This window comes from Delphinapterus leucas, chromosome 13 (genome assembly GCF_059928025.1).
Source record: "Delphinapterus leucas isolate spDelLeu-1000000601 "Yukka" chromosome 13, BTC_Dleu_Yukka2, whole genome shotgun sequence".
Taxonomy (NCBI): Eukaryota; Metazoa; Chordata; class Mammalia; order Artiodactyla; family Monodontidae; genus Delphinapterus; species Delphinapterus leucas.
Genome location: NC_143141.1, coordinates 49,893,558 through 49,912,948, shown reverse-complemented (window position 1 = coordinate 49,912,948; position 19,391 = coordinate 49,893,558). Strand labels below are relative to the sequence as shown.

At 35.3% G+C, this 19,391-nt stretch overlaps 2 protein-coding genes across 5 annotated transcripts in view; one reads left to right on the top strand and one right to left on the bottom strand.

Annotated features, from left to right (window-relative positions):
- ASB3 (ankyrin repeat and SOCS box containing 3) overlaps positions 1-19,391 on the bottom strand; it is a 94,145-nt gene that overhangs the window by 69,478 nt on the left and 5,276 nt on the right. For 2 of the 3 annotated variants that reach the window (XM_089923187.1, XM_089923186.1), the window contains exon 2: positions 1,140-19,360. The exons of the other annotated variant lie outside the window; for it this stretch is intronic. The gene's annotated coding sequence lies outside the window, so the exon portion shown is untranslated. The remainder of the gene's footprint in view (positions 1-1,139; positions 19,361-19,391) is intronic. 3 annotated transcript variants of the gene reach the window in all.
- Positions 2,732-11,158, top strand: CHAC2 (ChaC glutathione specific gamma-glutamylcyclotransferase 2). Of its 2 annotated transcripts, XM_022597307.3 has the most exons (3): positions 2,732-3,225; positions 7,997-8,032; positions 9,613-11,158. In XM_022597307.3, the coding sequence occupies exons 1-3, from the start codon at positions 3,091-3,093 to the stop codon at positions 10,006-10,008; spliced, it is 567 nt and encodes a 188-aa protein (XP_022453015.1). In that variant the 5' UTR covers positions 2,732-3,090; the 3' UTR covers positions 10,009-11,158. The 2 variants fall into 2 exon arrangements, with proteins under 2 accessions (XP_022453015.1, XP_022453016.1); XM_022597308.3 differs by lacking the exon at positions 7,997-8,032 and having other exon boundaries at positions 9,613-11,157.

The following is a 19,391-nucleotide window of genomic DNA, read 5'->3' as shown; positions in this document are numbered from 1 at the left end:
GATGTCTTAAAAAAAAAGAGATGACAAAGACACAGATTCTATCTCAAGTTATGTACTGTGTCACAGAAATGACAAATATATGTGATTCAAAATAGCAGAAAGTGCCATAAGAGAAGTACAGATAAAGAGCCATGAGTAATCAAAGAAGGGGAAAACTACTTCAACTTGGTGGGGGATATGAGCTGTGCCTAAAAGATAAGGGAGGCTGTGACAAAGAGATAACATGTAAAATAGCATTTCTTGGGTAGAAGAAAAAATATAACCAAAATTACGGAAATGAACAAGCAAGGGTGAGTAAGGTTCAGTGAATAATGGAAACAATTTACCTTGGAAGGAGGATTAGGTAAAAAAAGAATAGTAGAAAAATGAGGTTACAGACATAGCCAAACAATGGAGAATCTTGAATGGTAAGCTGTATGTTTTTAAATATATTACTTCTAGCCAAGGCCATTACATCCAAATTTCACAAAAAAGAACAAATCACACATTTTAGGTCTATTTATAAGCATACTCATCTAATAGAAGAAAACTTTTTTCATACATAGGAAAACCACACACAAACACACATATAAGAATACTATTCCAAAGACATGAAAAACAACTTCAAGTAAAAACAGATAAGAATCCCCTTCTAAATTTACTGGGTTTTCTCACAGTTACAAATAATGTTAACAGATCCAGATTAATACACAATAATCTGAAAAAATTAACAGAACTGGATAATATCTTTCCGCTTAAGGGAAAGAGAAGCCAAAAGACATGTACTATAATAGCAGGATCGTTCTCTTCAACCTTTAATACCAACTAGTCAACATGAATAAACTGTTAAGATCTCCCTTAATAAAACCTCCCTATGTTCTAGACTAAAATAGAGAGTACAGACTCAAACAACAAAATACATACAATGTAATAACAAATATGTATGATACATAAACATCACCTAGACCTGAACTGGTAAACAAAATATCAGCTACAAAAATAAATTTTCAGGCAATTAAGGTAATTTGAAGACGGAATAGATATTTGATGATGTAATTATCGTTAGTATTCTTAGATGTGATAATGGCATTATGGTTATCAGGAAAATGTCCTTATTCTTAGAAGTATTTAGCAGTGAAGTCACAACACATGCAGCTTACTTCAAAGGTTTTATTTATTTTTTCTTTTTTTGGTGGTATGCGGGCCTCTCACTGTTGTGGCCTCTCCCGTTGCAGAGCACAGGCTCCGGACGCGCAGGCTCAGCGGCCATGGCTCACGGGCCCAGCTGCTCCGCGGCATGTGGAATCCTCCCGGACCGGGGCACGAACCCGTGTCCCCTGCATCAGCAGGCGAACTCTCAACCACTGCGCCACCAGGGAAGCCCAAAAGGTTTTAGATTTAAAAGTATATAAAAAGAGTAAAGCAACTATGGCATAATGTTAATCATCGGACCCATGTGGAGAGTGTATAAATGGTCACCATGTTCTTTTTTTCTAACTTTTCTGTATGTTTGAAATTTTTCGAAAAATTTGGGGGGGAACTAACCATTCCAGGCAATGTGAAACCACAGCTTGGAGAAAATTAAAAGACCTGGTTATTCTTTTTTTTATATATAAATTTAGTTATTTTATTTTTGGCTGCGTGGGTCTTCGTTGCTGTGCACAGGCTTTTCTTCAGCTGTGGGGAGAGGGGGCTACTCTTCATTGCAGGTTCGCGGGGCTTCTCATAGCAGTGGCTTCTCTTGTTGCGAAGCATGGGCTCTAGGCGCACGGGCTTCAGTAGTTGTGGCACGTGGGCTCAGTAGTTGTGGCTCACAGGCTTTAGAGCGCAGGCTCAGTAGTTGTGACTCACGAGCTTAGTTGCTCCGCAGTACGCGGGATCTTCCCAGACCAGAGCTCGAACCCGTGTTCCCTGCATTAGCAGGCGGATTCTTAACCACTGTGCCACCAGGGAAGCCCAGACCTGATTATTCTTAAATTAAGTTTTTCTTTGTGACATTTTCCTGCTGATTTCTTAAGAGCATAAATAATACTCCATGAACCTGGATGTTCTAGCATTCTTTTATAAAGCTAAAGACTACCAACAGAAATCCTCAAGAAAGAATCATCATTTGTTAAAGCTTCTGCTTTCACATACAGAAACATTGCACTGATGGTCCAAGTGAGCTTCCTAAACAGTATTTTGGAGCAGTAGCTCTAGCCTTCAGATCAAAACATTTTTTAGGATACTTGACCTGTTGGATAAACTCATGAAAGCTATTAAATTTCTCCCCAGAAAAATGTACACAGATCCCAAATCTTGTATACAACTTCAGGAGGTCTCACATATGGCTTCCAAAGCCTATACACGAGCTAAAAACCTTTGCCTGCCTACACTTTTCTGAGTGACTCCTGAGAATACTAAAGATGAATAAGGTCGTTTCACGCAGAAAATTTAAATATGCAAGCAATTTTTGTTGAAATAATATTCAACAGCTCTTCTACAGGCACAAAACTTCTGTAGTAAACTTTCTGCTTTTATTCGACAGGTAGAAAGATTTTTTTAATGTAAAAATACAGATTACATTCCCTGCAAATCCAGTTTTCAAACCATAACAAAATGTCTTTCTACGTACCAACTGCGGTACCAATAAACAGCTCGCCTCCGTATCTAGACCACACCAGCCACGATTCCCACCCTCTCTCTTCTTCCTCTCTGCATTTAAAAAACAGAAGACAGTTCCAATCTTAGAACCACAAAACCCATAAAAGGATTGTGGGTAATGTAGTCCTCTGACCACGCGCACCTCAGGAAAGGTAGGGTGATTTACAGAGGCTGCTGAAAAAATCCATTGCTTAGTTCAGAGGAAGTCAATGCTTCCGGATACCCTAAGCAAGCAAAAAAAAAATAATAATAACTGACTGAGCTGGAGTAGGAAAACATTCTTCGAACTGCAAGTCCCAGTGTGCTTTGCGTCCCCAAGCAGGGAGTGCAGACTTTGCGCCTGCGCAGCCGGTTTCTTGCGTCTGGAAAGCTGTAGTCCCTGCCTGCAGCTCAGAGACCACGCCGAGGGGACAGCCGCCACCGCTACCGCTGCTGCCGCCGCCACCAAGGAGGAAGAGCAAGGGAAGGATGTGGGTTTTTGGTTACGGGTCCCTCATCTGGAAGGTGGACTTCCCCTATCAGGACAAGGTGGTTGGATATATCTCAGGCTACAGCAGGCGCTTCTGGCAGGGCAGCATCGACCACCGCGGGGTTCCTGGCAAGGTGAGGCGCTAACCAGTCCCCCACACTTACTGACCCCGGCTCACTGCTCCCCATCTCCTGGCCCAGCTCTGTGGGACTTAACACCCCAACAGCCGAGTAAACTCATGAAATAGTTTATAATGCTTCTACCTCTCTGTGTACCTTCCTCGGCCACCTGCCCCCGACTCCCTCTCAAACCAAAGGCAGTCCTTCCGAAGCCACTTGACATGCTTGGTGGTAGGTAGTTCTTGAAGAGGAAGAAGGGTGGGCGTAAACTCGCACAAGGCTAGCGTGCTGGGAGGGGACCCCATCTCTTGGCAACTACTGCCTCCCCCCAAAAGGTGGGAAGATAAACCTTCCTGTCACCACGGAGTTGAAATACTAAAATCAACTAGCAAATTCAGCTTTTTTGCAATTAAGTTTATTGGCATTTCTGCATTCTGCCAGGCTTTGACTGGTCTGAGTTTAAACGTGCATGTTATTTCTGGAGTTTTTTAGTATCTTTCCAAAGGTTTTATTTTATTGACACCTAAGGTCACAGAAGAACTAGTTTCCAAAATTACCTTACTTTGATCACGTTGGTTGTCCGGTACTTCCCAAGTTAAGTGAGTCCCGCTTTGTTACCTAAATAGCAAAGTACCAATACTATATCCAGCATTATTTTAATGTTTTTTTTTCTCAGTGGTTCTCCTCTAAATTATAAATGCAAAATGTAAGTTCTTTGATCCATTTTTCAGTCAGCCATGCAGAGACATTTATCTTAATATATGTGAAAAGAGAGTAAGAGCTCACTGCTTATGCAAATCAGCCTCATTTTGGCTGCAAAACAACTAATCCATAAGGAAAACTAAATTTTGAGTAACTGATAATTTGGATAAGTTGAACACTTATTATAGTTAACCTCCTAACTTTTAGAAGAGTACAAAGTGTTTAATTGCTTACATATTCTCTAAAATACTCTGAGAGTTATATGAGCTTGATTACCACTTTTTTAAAAAAGAAATTAATATTGGTTCAAAAGCACAATATCTAAAATGCTAGAAATCAGATGTAGCAAGAGATTGAGGTTAATTCCAAAGAAATACCTGTAGTCTTGCATCATGGAAAAGGGAAGAGAGGAAGGCTGTAGTTTGCACCTGCTCATCAATGAGACATAGGATGGAAATCACAAAAAGTTAAAAGCTGTTCTACCTCAAACTAGAGTTGGTGAATTAAGAATTTGGCTTTAAGGCAGACAGCTGACTTGAAAACAGAGGGCTGATTTACCACAAATGCACATTTACAGGCCAACAGAAACTTCATGGCCAAGGTATCTTCAAGAGTGTTATAAAATAATATTTAAGACTTCAAAGAACTAAGTTAAATAAAATGCCTTTAGAGTTGTCAGATATGGGCACTTAAAACTGCCATTCTGAAGAATGCCTTAACCCAGGCTTCAATTTCAATGACCAAGTATTAATTACTTAGGAGCATGGTTATATAGCATATTTTACTACTCTAGTCTCAACCAAAATGTTTGTTTGGTACACAGCATAATGAGTTATGTACACCGTCAAAACAAACCGATGATAAGAAACTGTCATGCCAATACAACAGTTCATGAGTCTTTAAAAAAGAAAAAGGTAGCTATAAAAGCCAATATCTCTCTTTTTACTTAAATATACTAAAATATAGGGCAGGAAATTTGGGGAAAAAACACAATGGCTAATAGTTTGATACCTACTTTTATTTGAAGAATCCATCCTAGCATATTAAAGGAAAGCCTAAGGCACTAAACATTTTCTAAATATAATGTTCTATTAAGAAAACTGGAAAGAACATTATCTTACTTCACATTTTTTATTATAATGGATCACCAGCCTTTTATAAATATTAACTGTCTGACAAACAAGAATATAAAAGGCTACAGAAATATCTAGCAAATTAGAATAATATAAATGCTATATAGGACTATGTTTTTACAGCAACATATGCTTCTAGTGAGCATATGATCATTACATATGAAACGTGATATTATTAAACAAATGTTGGACTCATTTCCACATACTGCAATGTGACATTTGTAGGAAAAATACCAAACTTACTTTCTTTACTAAATTATGCTTTCTTTTTAGCTTCATTTAACTTTAGTATCTTCCTAAGTTTAATTAAGCATCTCATTTATTTCTAACAAAACTGGCCAGTTCTCATCAAATTAAGGATTTATTTAAATGTGAAAAAATTTTCATATCAGAAAGAATATATTTCAATTTCAAAGAGAAAACATTTTAACACAAGAGATAATCATGAATATTTACTAAATCCCTCACTTTTCTAGATGTAGATCAGAAACATTACTCATTACCCAATGAAAGCACCCATCATGACTCATATTTCACAGCATACTCCAATCCCATTCAGCTTCCAAGACCCCTTCTTCAGTTTCAATACCCCCAAAACACATTTAAGTGCATTTACAAATTTACACTGTTTCCCAATAATATATTTTATTTTAGGGATAAACAGCTTAAATTTTAGAAAATATTTCTGAGTAAATATATCAGTAGTGCCAAGAGTCAATGTCTGTTTCATCCATAAGCAGTCACAGGGACAATTTTCCCTTAATGACTCCCTATATATACTCTTTGTTTTCTGTTTCAATTGCCACCACCTACATCGAGGACTTTACTACCTCTCCTCCTTTCAACAATTACTACTGAGTACTCACATGTAAGTGGGAGACACCTATGCAAACAATACCTGATAAGTGCTACAAGGGAAATGAATAAAAGGAGCAATGAGAGTTTAGAAGGAGTTGCTGCAAAGTCATCTGGGCAGACAGCCAAGCCTTTATGGAGAGAGTGGTGGGAGGATATCCAAGGGATTCTAAAGAAGGAAACGCATTCCACACTGGGAACTAGTATATCCAAAGATGTGAATGTCTGTAAAAGTCATAAATAATTCATTACAGCTTGAGAGGGAAAGTGGTTAAGAAATGAGGTTTGTAGTTAACCCATGCAAAATAATTATTTTATCCTGTAGAATATTACAACCCTGAAAAATTCAAAGCACAGAAGTGAGTGGCCCAATTTTTGCACCAGAAAGTCAATCTAGGGCCAAGTAGAGAACAGTCTGGAGGCAGGCAGCGAAATCCCTAAGGAGACAACTGAAGGATGAAGAGAAACCAGATTCAGAAGATAATCAGAAGATAGAGCTACCAAAAATTGGTGACTAGCCTGGTGAAAGGGGAAGGAAAGAAAAGGTGGAATGCAGAACTTGTCCCCTCCACCACTAACATTTCTTACGCACAGTCTACCTCCTTCGCACTTGAACGTGCATACTATATACTTTACCACACCCATCTTCCCAAAGCACTTCTTTTATCATGCCAGTCACCTACTACTCAAGTGCTACAGTAGCTCTTCATTTCCTTTTTCTCCCAAATTTCAGTGGCTTCTTCTTTTCCATTGACCCCCAGTTTCAACTCCAATCTCAAATCTGACTCTATCCTATTTCTCCAGTTATGTTTCTGAGTCATCTTCCATACATGGAGGACCCTCTGCTAAAGTCAGACACTTGGCCTGGTATAATCTTGCTTCTAGACCCTCACTCATAAATCTTGAGTCACAGTGCCCTTTTGCCAGAATTTTGTCTTTCTTTCTGACCACCCAAGACTCAGAATTCTTACTGCACTTAATAAATAGTATACATCATAGCCCTTAAGTATTCTCTACCTATTTCACATGTTAAGTTCATATTCCAGAATTACAATATAAGCTCCTGAAAGCAGGAATCAAGGTTTTATCTTCTCTACAGCCCAGAATAGGTATTCAATAAATAGCTCCATATTCACTTTGATATTGAAGGTAACATGGCAATAGCTACATGACCCACACCAATATATGTATCCTCACTTCAGCATTATCTTAAATAGAAAATAAGTCAAATATAAATGTCCAACAATACAAGAATGTTTAAATTATAGTTGACAGTAGAATATTATGCAACTATTAAAATGGATGAGAAGACAAACAGTAAAATATAATTAAATAAAAAACATAATCCAAAATTCCATGCGTTCCATGATTATGAATTATCTATACAAATGGACAAAGACTAGAAGGAAATAGCAACAAGGATGACACAAATATCTGAATGATGTAAGTTCGCTATGTGCCACACAATAGGCATACAAGTAGGTAAAATTGTGGCTTACAACTCAACTTTCTCACTAATGATAACATGTCAGTAGACACAGACTTTGGCACCAGGTAGGAATTGTATTTGAAAAAAAAAAAATGCAAATTCTTAGACTGCTCCATACCTACAGAATCAGGAACTACCTCCAAGTAATTCTGATCTACACTTAAGTTTGAGAACCACTTCCCAATAGGAAAGCACCCTGGAATGTCATGTTTTGTTCCTCAGTGAAACTATAGCAATCTTTTTTTCCTGAAGAGAAAAAAGTGATCAGAACATTTATTTATAATTGCTTCTTCCTTTTGCTTTTCATTTTAGATGAGCCTTAGTCACATGTGTGTGTTTTTTAATGTATCAATTCTAAGTGAACATAATATACCTATTATATACAAATTAAAGAGAATCTTTTATAAAGGCCAAGATAATTTGGATAAGGTAGACTCTCTTAATTCATTTTAAAATTTATCATAAAAAATAAGTACTTTTGAAAAAGTGTTTAGTATGAGCCAACAAAGTTAAAATATTCCACGTCAACAGTAAGTTGCTAATGCTCAGTTATTGAACTTTAATTCGGGAAAAAAAATATTTTTTTTTTTTTACTTTTTTAAAACAGCCCGGAAGAGTTGTGACTCTTGTTGAAGATCCTGCGGTATGGTATAATTATTCTTTTTTGTATAGTCTTTAATCATAAAATGTTAAGATGTTTCTCAGTTTTAATAATCAATGAAATTTTATTAGCAGTCATCACAGACAATTTGAACTACACTGAGTCTAGAATTCCTCTCTGTATTTGTTGTATTTCTTTTCATCTGTTGGGAAAAGCTGGAATACAGAATTCAAGGTAGACAACAAAAAAAACAATGGCATATAGTCTCATTTTTTCTTTCTTGATGAGTTTATTGACTGAGAATTTTGTGGTCTCCTTTGAAATTAATGGAGCCTGCCCTCAGACAGACTACCACTAAGAATCAAATGAAACCCTAAAGCTTTCCTCTCATTTGCTAGGATTCTAATATTTCAGCAAAAATCCCAGTCATGAACTATCACTTTCTTTACTGCCTAATTTTATCAAGAGCACAAGAGGTTTTTTAAAAAGTTTAGAGCACTAGAAAACTTTTATTTACCTCGTAGTTCTCTGTTTCTTAAATATTTTCAATCATTTTACTGAGATTCAAATTTTATATTATGAAGTTAAATATTTAACTTTAGAAAGGACTCTGATATATAAAATCAAGCAGCTAGCAACAGCAGATGAATGGTGAAATTATGAAATGCTTTCATAACTTACATTAGGAAAAGCATCTATAAAAATGGCTTCAAACTGGTAAAACTCCTAATTAGAGTTAATAAAACCACTTTGTTTCTATAGAATGTTAATTTATTCAAGATGCTTAGCAACCTAAAGTTTAATAATCAAGTTAATAATTAAAGGTTGTCAAGAAACTAGAAAATCTGTGTTACAAACTATAAATCTTGCTTATATCACAGATATTTTATTAATACTACAAAGAATCTTTGCAGCTGAAGTACACTGCTTTTACTGACACTGTTCATGGGCTCTCTTGACAAAGAGGTTGCCATTTAGTATTCTGGATGCAGTAATTTACAAAGGATATTTGAAAGTTTAGGCAGTGAAGAAATGAAGAGATAAATGAACCTATCACCTTAATAGTTGATTACTTTATTACAGAGCTTTTAAAATACAGAACACTTTCTGCAAATAAGGGAGCACCAAATATATAAGTGATACTCACCTCCAGCTGAAGGGGGTTGGGGGTCAAACCCCTCCCAGCCAGCACGCCAACACTTATATCCAGAAGCCCTGAAGTAGGCTTCAGGGTGGCTACAACATTCCCTGAAGCAGTTTGGAAACTGCTGCCCCTATACCATCAGTGAAATGTTTATGGATTTAAAGCTTTAGAACTATATTTAATGACTAAATGAAGACCTGGTATTTTAATTTCAGTCCCATTAGTTAAAAGACATAATTTGAAAAACTTAAACAAAGATAAATATCCTGGTATACAAGGCAATCATTTATTCAGATTGAAGAATGTAAAATGCTGATTTCCTTTACTGTTTAGAATATACCTGTTTGGTGCACATTAAGTGAAGCAAAACTGCACTGATTTCTAAGAATATACAAGATATTTTCTTACATCATAATATATCTTCACCTATTTTAGCCTTGTAAAAACTAAATAATATATTCTTTTCATTTTTCAACAGGGTTGTGTATGGGGTGTTGCTTACAGACTGCCAGTAGGAAAGGAAGAAGAAGTAAAAGCATACCTTGACTTCAGAGAGAAAGGAGGCTACAGGACCACAACAGTCAATTTTTATCCAAAAGATTCCACAACAGAACCATTCACTGTGTTGCTATATATTGGAACATGTGATAATCCTAATTATCTTGGTCCTGCACCTCTGGAAGACATTGCTGAACAAATTTTTAATGCAGCTGGTCCAAGTGGAAAAAATACAGAATATCTTTTTGAACTTGCAAATTCCATTAGAAGCCTTGTGCCAGAAGATGCAGATGAGCACCTTTTCTCTTTGGAAAAATTAGTAAAGGAACGTTTAGAAGGAAAACAGAACTTCAATTGCTTAAAAAGACCTAACTGACTTTTCCCAACAAGCAGAGCTTTTAGTCTTCAGAGAACAGCACAATGGCATTATGATTTGTAAATGTGTTTACTTGAAAATCTTAGTTGTGTTTAATGTTGTAGTCAAGATATCATCTAAATTTACAGTTTAATTGCAAGTGGCCTGAAACACATACATATTCAAGATATTGGGGTATAGTTAAAGAAAAAATTTGTTTCAATAATATAATGATTTTCCAGCTATGTGATATTAAATACTTGCTCATGAGAAGTGAGTTCTTTAGAAAAATATGATGAAGGACTCAGTTCAGAACTTGTTTTTACCTGAGTAAATATAATTCTGTTATTTCATACCACAGTACTATTTTGAAGTTGTAGAGAATTAAACCAAAAGACCAGTAAATATAATAAGGTTATACCTTCAATACATTCCCATACATCAACTCTGTAATCATGGTTTAAAATAAATAAGCTTAAAATAACATGTAATTAGAAACGTATGGTAATATAGATAAGATTTGGGCCTTGAATGTGAATCTCCTTATTTAGGTATTAAATGAAATCCTTTCCAATTTAAGCCAAAATATACATTTTAATATAAAAATTTCCTTGGAATTATAATGTACTGTACCTCTCCATTTTTGAATAAATGTATTTTACTACATGAAAAAAACCCTTTCAGCAAGAAAAGCACAAATTATACAAATCATGTCTACTAACAATGTCATCTAGTCTGTCACTCACTTTGTATTAATCTTATACTGAAACTTAAAAATAAAAAAGATGGGCTATCTGATATTACAAATTAACAGAAACATATAATGAAAGTTTGCTGTTTGAAATGGTGTTTAGAATTGTAATTTTTTAAAGAAGTGGTATTACCTGATCATTTGCTACACAGCTTTTTTTTTCCTTCTTACATCTTGTCACCTAAAGGTGTCCACTAAATAGTGTTGATGATGCTACTCAAGTAGGAAACATATATGTGCATTATTAACTCATGTAAAAGTAACTTTGATTCAAACTAATCAGATTATTTCTTATTATAGGTGATATCCTTCTCAACAGGACATATCGTCTCTGTTATATAGTCAACATGAAAAGAATTTCAGTATCCCATTAAGTCTAATGTGAAACTAATAATTAGTACAGAAGTTTTTCATGTAAAATAAAATAAAGCTGTCCTACATAGTAGGAACAGTAGTCCTTTTCAGGTTTTTTTAAATCTGTTAACACATTACTTGATAATTTACTCAGTTACATAACTATTTTAAATATTTTCCAACATGTTCAATATTAGTTTTCTAGAAGGCATTTCACTTGTCCTGTACAACAGGAAGAATACTAACATTCATTAATGAATACCTCATAAGGATGTACTAGGCAATATACATACAGAATCATCCTCTGAGTATGTTTCCATAGTAACTTGCACACAATTAACACATCTAGTAAGCAGCAGAAGTCCATGTCTCTGCTAAAGCACAAGATCTTTCTACAATATATTTAAAAATCCACTTGAATTTAACTGTCTTTACTAACCTGCATCTCTTTTTCAAGAGGTAAACAAGATTTAACTTTTTGTGTAACGACATAGTACGTGACTTGTTACGTAGAGATGTTAATTTTGATAAGATGCATACAGATTTCCACAAATATAATGAGCCTATCCAAGATTCACATGCCATAGCTCAGAATCACATAGGTGTATTCAGAGATACAGCCTTAGTGACTCTTCTACCATTTAATATATAACTATGTTATGAAATATCAAGGGAGAGGGATTACTTTGGGTTCTCCATTTATGTGTCTTTCTGGACTCTCAGTTAGAAGTTAATTAGAAAATACACATGTGGTATACCATCAACATTTATAGGGAAGCCATGATCCAAATAGCCCAGGGACAGGGACCTTTCATTTTCAGTGGGATGGAGAGAAACATGACTAAAATGGAGAAGATAAACAATACTGAATTAGAGAGAAGCTAGGGTTTGGAGCCCACAAGCTAGTAAGAATCATAAAGGTACTAAGTTATCTAGAGCATAACATTTTTGTTAGCAAAACTGCAAGTCTCTTTATAGCCCTTGGACGTCACTTTCAAAACAGTCTCTCTCATTCTGCCCTCATCACACACACATAACTCAGACTCTCATTCCTCAGAGAATAAATCTTATTAGCTAGGTGTTCAGTTTTAGGAATTCAAGAAAAGTATGAGTGTAAACCCTACATAGAGAAAATAAACCTTTAATGTAAATCTCTAATGGAGTAGATTTTTTAAAGTAGGTCTTTCTACTCCTACTCCAAGCCACTATTATATTTCCTTTCCCCACTCCCAAACAAATAACACATTTACTCTTCAGTCTACCAAGAACTGTAAGCACAGTCTAGATACCACCTGCATACATAAAAAGTTATCACTTAGGGAAACGAAGGTTGCTGTGATGTCAACTCTGAATATTTGAAAGCATGAAGGTGATCTATTCCTTCAAGACTGATTTTAAAACATTTTATAGTCAACATTTTATTCTATTAGATTTCTCTTTTCCATAAAAACATATCTTTTTAAAATTATAACTTTGGAAGAGTTGTAAATATAAATGTAAGCATCATCCTCCTATAATTTACATCCCTGATTCTAAGTCAGTTATATGATAAATGTGCTTAAAATTCCCTCTCATCATATCACGTCGAAATCTACGTATCAAATAGGGTATTCCAATTATGCCTATCTTTTTCAACAAAAATACTGTGACTATATTTTCTATGAATTTATTCAGCTTTTAACAATCTATTTTTATGAATTTCTAAAACTTTAAAATAAACTCACCCTAGGCACACATTAAAAATTCAACGATTAGCAAATGATTTTTTAATCCTGTGGCTACTCTTCAAAGGATTTGAACTCCTGAAAACGTACTAAAATTATTCTTCTAAATGTCAAATTTATATGATGAAAATTAGCTTTACTGAATTTCAGGGTTGTTTAATTCTTCTTAATGTTCATTTTACCTTTCTAAAATATTACATAGTTCAGTACCAATTTCTGGGTAGTTTTATTTAACTGTACTGAACCTCCCTGTCTTTATAAGTGGTTAGCCAATGCACATACATCTGGAAAAGCCACCACTTAACCCTACAATTTCTTTCACTCTTCTAGCTTTCCTATCCTTTGTAGGAATTTTTAAACTACAGTGTTCTATTTCCTTATCAACTCATTTCAGTGTCCCTCCAATCTAACTTTACTCTGCTGTACTCTACCCAGTGTAGTCTCAGGTCTCCAATGACTCCTTTCTGATTCAACCCAAAGATCTCAGTCCTTCATTCTTCTTTACAACTCTGACACATCAGACACTAGTGACCGTATCACTAAGACCAAAAAAGCAGAACATTTCGTTGCATTTCTATTTACATCTTTGACTACTGTTTATCAGATGCACAAACTCATCGAACCCTAGGCTTCAATTACCATCTTTATTTAGAAAACTTCCAATCTCTAGCCTACTTCCTCAAACTCTTTACAAATCTTTACGTCTTATATGTAAGGTACCTCCAGTTGAGCTATATAAACACCTGAAACTTAGTGTATTAAAAACATAATTCATCTCCTTTCCCAAAGAAAACTTTTGTCCCACACTACTTCCCTGTACATGACACACATTAAATGTTGAACAATGGACATAACAGAAAATACAACAAACAAGTTTAAAATATCACCAATTCATAGGCTTTTGCAGAAAATATTTTCACAATTTTTACAAAATGTAGTTGTGTTCCTTGTTTATAATAAATTTTAGCATTTTATTTAAAATTTTATATAATTTTATATAACTCAAAGCAAAGTGAGCAGGGAAGCCCTGAAGCCTATCTGTGATATGACTTAAAAGGTTATGTGTTGGTAAGACCTATCCTTCAAGTATGAGCTGCAACGTTTCTCAACTAAAATAAGAACCTTATAATACGGCAAGAGCCAAGAGTTTCTTACACCTTCTGCTTGCCTCCAATCTTATTTCTTCTTTCCAGCACATTCTCTTCTCTGTACTCAGAATTATCTTTCTAAAATATGAAACTAATCTAGTCAGTAATCAAAATGCCTCCCAGGGCATACAAAATAAAGTTCAAATTCTTTAATCTGGTATTCAGCTACATACAACCTGGTGTCAGCATATTTGTCACATTTCACTTCCCACTAGTGCACACCCCCCATGTTCCAGTCACACCATCATCCTCAACCATTAAGACCTAGCAAAAAAGAGGGACTAATGATAGGTGGCAAGCAATCACTATGCAGCAAGACTACTAAGATAAAAAAGATAGCTCCCAGCTATCAAGAACCACATTTGGTGGAGAGACACACAAGCAAGCAAATCAATGTTACTTACCAGAAAGGCTGGGACATAAGATCAGAGAAAGCTGCACAGAAAAAAATAAATTGTTGCTCATGTATCAAAGAATAGTAGTTAACACTTATGGAGCACTTACTATAAATGCCAACATCTATTCCTAGTACTTTACACATATTATTCCCCAATGAGAGACAAAAAGAGTTTAACTTAAACAAACATTAATAATAACTATCATTGAATACTTACAACATGCCAGGCACTGTGCTAAGCACTAAAAAGGAACAAAATGGAATTAAGGTCTTTAATTTTGGGGAAGAAACAAAACAAAACAGTGAGAGATGGCAGGTTTTTCATTTTGTACCTCCACTGGTAAGTTTTAACCCCAATGAGATTCTTTCCTGAAACAGGACAAAGTTAAAAGAATTTTTTTAAAAGATTCATTTAATTACCCGTGTTCTAAAGTCATAATTTTTTAAAATTTAAACAGATGTATGTTTTGCCCAATATTCTCAACAACATTGATTGATTTATTCAACATATACCTATCAATTACATACTTTGTGTAAGACAAACTAAGCATATGCATTTTCTTCCACTTCCTAGCAAAATCCCACTGAAGTGCATTCATGCATTCTAGAAGGAGAGCAGATGGGATTATATTGAGGATTAAGCCAGTGCAGAGAAAACCACAGTCTAGAACAAACATGCAGGTGCACCTATATGCATGTGTACACACAAGAAAGCTGCAGCCATGCAGAAGCCTTTCCTGCCAGCAGAGTCTGAAGAAATACCAAACCTGGATACAGCAGAAAGGGGCTGTAGGACAAAAATCAGGATTCTTACAATATGTATATTAGATAGCCAAGCCAAACCTTTTATCTTACTCCTTTACACACAGAATGTCTAGCAGCAACAATGCTGGTTTCCAGCTAAAACCACAACTTTTTTTTTTTTTTTAATTTAACAATCTACCCTGAAAGCATTAGAACATCTTCATGCTCCACAACAAAGCCTTCCTTACTTGGTCATAGGGTGGAGGGAGAAGAGGAAGAGGCAGCTGTTTTCCTGCGTTTCACCCATGGACTCTAAAGTGAGGCACAACAGTTGATACCCTGCTCACTTACAAAGAGTTCAAGAATCCTTTGTTTTTTTTTTAATTTTTGAGGAAGAGGAAAAGCAAAAGCACAAAAGGGTGAAAATAATCAACTCACCTTAAGGAAGCAGAGCTTTTAAACTTATAAATGTTTAAAGTTTGTAAGTGCTATCCTCAAAGAAATTCATGAAGACATTGCATCTATTAAAAATGAGCAACTGGAAACTATGGAAACAGGAAAAAAAAGAAACACTGACGAAAGATATTCAAAAAGGAGAACTGATAGTCAAAGGAAATAGATCTCTTGAATTGATCTTCCACATTACCTAATTTTTTTTTGTCTTTTTTCTCTCTGTTTGGAAGAATCTATCTAAATGGTATTCTGAATAGAGAAAATGAAGGAGAACAAAATTTAATAAGTGAACAAATGGGACTCATGGAGTGCAATGAAGGATAAATGAAAAAAGATCCACACCTAGAAAGAAAACTCTCATAAAATGATAAAACCAATGATAAAGAAAAAGAGTCTAATAAAACATTCCAGAGGAAAAAGTATATTACTTGCAAAAAAGAAGCAGAATCAACTGGCTTTAGTATTCTCGTCAGATATACTAGATGGTAAAAGGCAAAGGAATGATGTCTTCAAAGTTTCAAGCAAAACGAAATGATTGAACTATGAATTCTATTCACAAACTATTAACTGAGAAGGCAAGATAAATACATTTGCATATTATAGGCTTGTGAAAATTAAATTACCTGCTTTATATCTTTTCCCAAAAAAATTACTTCTAATTAGGTATACCCCAACAAGCTGGGAGGGAAATGTGAGATAAGGAGGACACGGAATAACATAAAACAGTAGATTTAACCCAGGAGAGTTACCAAAAAAACCCAAACATAGATAGATGGATAGACCCAATATAGATAGGTAGATATGCAACAGACTTGGAAAGCAGCTAGTGTAAATTAGAACAAAGTGTTTGAGAGCTCAAAATATATCTTCAAGGGCTTCCCTGGTGGCGCAGTGGTTGAGAATCTGCCTGCCAATGCAGGGGACACGGGTTCGAGCCCTGGTCTGGGAAGATCCCACATGCCGCGGAGCAACTGAGCCCGTGAGCCACAATTACTGAGCCTGCGCGTCTGGAGCCTGTGCTCCGCAACAAGAGAGGCCGCAACAGTGAGAGGCCCGCGCACCGCGATGAAGAGTGGCCCCGCTTGCCACAACTAGAGAAAGCCCTCGCACAGAAACGAAGACCCAACACAGGCATAAATAAATAAATAAATTTTTAAAAATATATATCTTCAAGAACAAAATGGATTCATTTTAGCAAATATAGGACTAATTTTAGGGAGCTAAAAGGACACTTTAAGTGGCAGAGGATTAATACAATTACATTTCTTTCTCTGCAGTTCCAATTACACCTCTTGATTTTATACTGACTTGTACTTGCATAAGTACAATATTGTAAAGTTTATAGGTTTTCAATGCTTGAGAATCAACCTATAAACAAAGCACAGAAAAACTGAATAAAGTCACAGAATGTAGATGTTATAAACATATAGTAGTAGCCAACTGCAGAAGCAGTGAAAATGATAATAAAAGCTAACACATATTACATATTTAATATGTAATTAAGGCACTATGCTGAAAAAGCCTTACATGCAATAACTCATTGATTACAAAATGGCAACACTGAGAAGTGGCCAAAAGAACGGATTCAGGAGCAAGACTGTTTGGGTTTGATATCCAGTTCCACTGCTTACCAGTGTTATGACCTTGGGCAAGTTGCCATATTTTGTCAATATATTTATTTCATTTTAAGACTTCTGAAATTGAGATGAGTCTTACACTAGATGGCATGTCATAAATGTAATTGGTAGTGGTTATTTTCTTTGTTAGTTGTACAAAAAAAAAATAGTGAGCCCTAGAATCAATGGCAAAGGGGAACTGCTATAGTTTTAAACAGACTTTAAATTGGGATTGACATATATATACTATATATAAAATAGAAAACTAATAAGGACCTACTGTACAGCACAGGGAACTCTACTCAATACTCTGTAATGGCCTATATGGGAAAAGAATCTGAAAAAGAGTGGATATATGCATAACTGATTCACTTTGCTGTACACCTGAAACTAAAACAACACTGTAAATCAACTATACTCCAATAAACTTCTTTTAAAAATAAAAATAAAACAGCCTTTATGACAACAATTAAATGCAAGGCATGACCCCTGATTGGATCCTGAATGGGGGGAAAAAAGGCCAATAAATGGTGAAAGTTGAAATCATTGTTATATTTCTAAGATGTGATAGTATACATCTTTGGTTATAGAGGAATCTTTTTATTCCTAGTCATTGATTTTTTTCAAGGTTCAGGCCAGCTGTCTTGTAGAATGAACCACATTTTTTGTTTGATAATTTTCTTATACCCAGGCTTGACAAGAATACTACACAGGTATTGTTATATATAGGTGTTGTACACATGAAGTTTTAAAAACTCATTCTTATACAAAATTCTTAACAGAAAATCCTTAGGAAAAACCATAAACAAAAATATAAAGCATGGAATTAAAAAAAGAAACATTCTAGCTTGATTTGAAATCAAATTTCCAATCACCTTTCTTTTTCCTTGTACCTAAGAAATGAGTATGTACAATATTCACATTTGCACCTGGATATTTGCTGGCATTCTGTCACCTGTGAACATGATGTATTTTAACCAAAAATCTCTGAAGGCCAAAACTTTTCTCTTCATTTATTTTTCCCAAAATGTGTATCCCAGTCCTCTTAAGTCTTCTTGATACCACAGAGTAAATTATATTTAAAGGAGTGATTGGAGGGGAAAAAAAGATCAATATTGGAAATTAACAGAAATGGTCAATTACTATCTTAGGCAGCCTCTGGAGTAATTAGTGTTAAACAACCTCATTGCATACCAGCTCTTAATTTGAACAAATGTCTTTATTTTTATCGGTTTTTGCCCTTTATATCTCTAAATGAGAAAGTATTATGGAGATATGGGATAACTTTTAACTCAAAGCCCAAGTGGTTGGTTCTCATTTCTGTCTCAGAAAAATTTCAACTGGAAAAAAATATTTAAAGTTTTATTCAACCATATTTTATAACATGGCACAGATATACAATTTTATACCTGTGTGTGAATTATATTAGAACATATTAACCTCTCTTGTGTTTCAGTTTCCTAATCAGTAAAATGAGGTAACAATAAAATTTAACTTCTGAGGTTATTACAAGGAATAAATCAATTATATAAATTTGTATCTATAAAGCGCTTAAAATAGTGCCTGGACACATCTATTAAATGAATGAAATACATAATAAATCTCAATCTTCATAATAGTTCTTACATCTCACATTTGTTATTTTCTCCATTTTAAAGGTAAGAAAACTGAGCTCTAAAGAGGTTAAGTAACGTGCCCAAGGTCACACATGTAGTAGGTAGGATCAGAATCTCACTAGCCTAACTCCTGAGCCCCTGCTCCTAACCACTTCACTATTCAGTTGTACAGAGTTTGCATATAGTTATTCAGCCATTGCCTTATTATTAGAAAATCAGATATCCAGGGGGTTTTTTTGCCATTATAGCTAATGCCACAATGAATTATCTTTATACATACATCCTATGTGTCAGGGCTTTTGTATTTAAAGGAGAAAGTCCAAAAAGTAAAATCACTAGGCCAAAAGGTTTGCATATTTTTAACTTTAAAAATTACTAATTTTGGGCTTCCCTGGTGGCGCAGTGGTTGAGAGTCCGCCTGCCAATGCAGGGGACACGGGTTCGTGCCCTGGTCCGGGAAGATCCCACATGCCGCAGAGCGGCTGGCCCCTGAGCCATGGCCGCTAAGCCTGTGCGTCCGGAGCCTGTGCTCTGCAACGGGACAGTCCACAACAGTGAGAGGCCCACGTACTGCAAAAAAAAAAAAAAAAAAAAACTTACT

What these genes read in the sequence shown, in the direction of transcription:
- CHAC2 (XM_022597307.3), top strand. Translation starts at nt 3,091, where the DNA reads ATGTGGGTTTTTGGTTACGGGTCCCTCATCTGGAAGGTGGACTTCCCC. An exon ending in ACCGCGGGGTTCCTGGCAAG is followed by an intron (nt 3,226 to 7,996) that starts GTGAGGCGCTAA and finishes TTTTTAAAACAG; the next exon opens with CCCGGAAGAGTTGTGACTCT. An exon ending in CTCTTGTTGAAGATCCTGCG is followed by an intron (nt 8,033 to 9,612) that starts GTATGGTATAAT and finishes ATTTTTCAACAG; the next exon opens with GGTTGTGTATGGGGTGTTGC.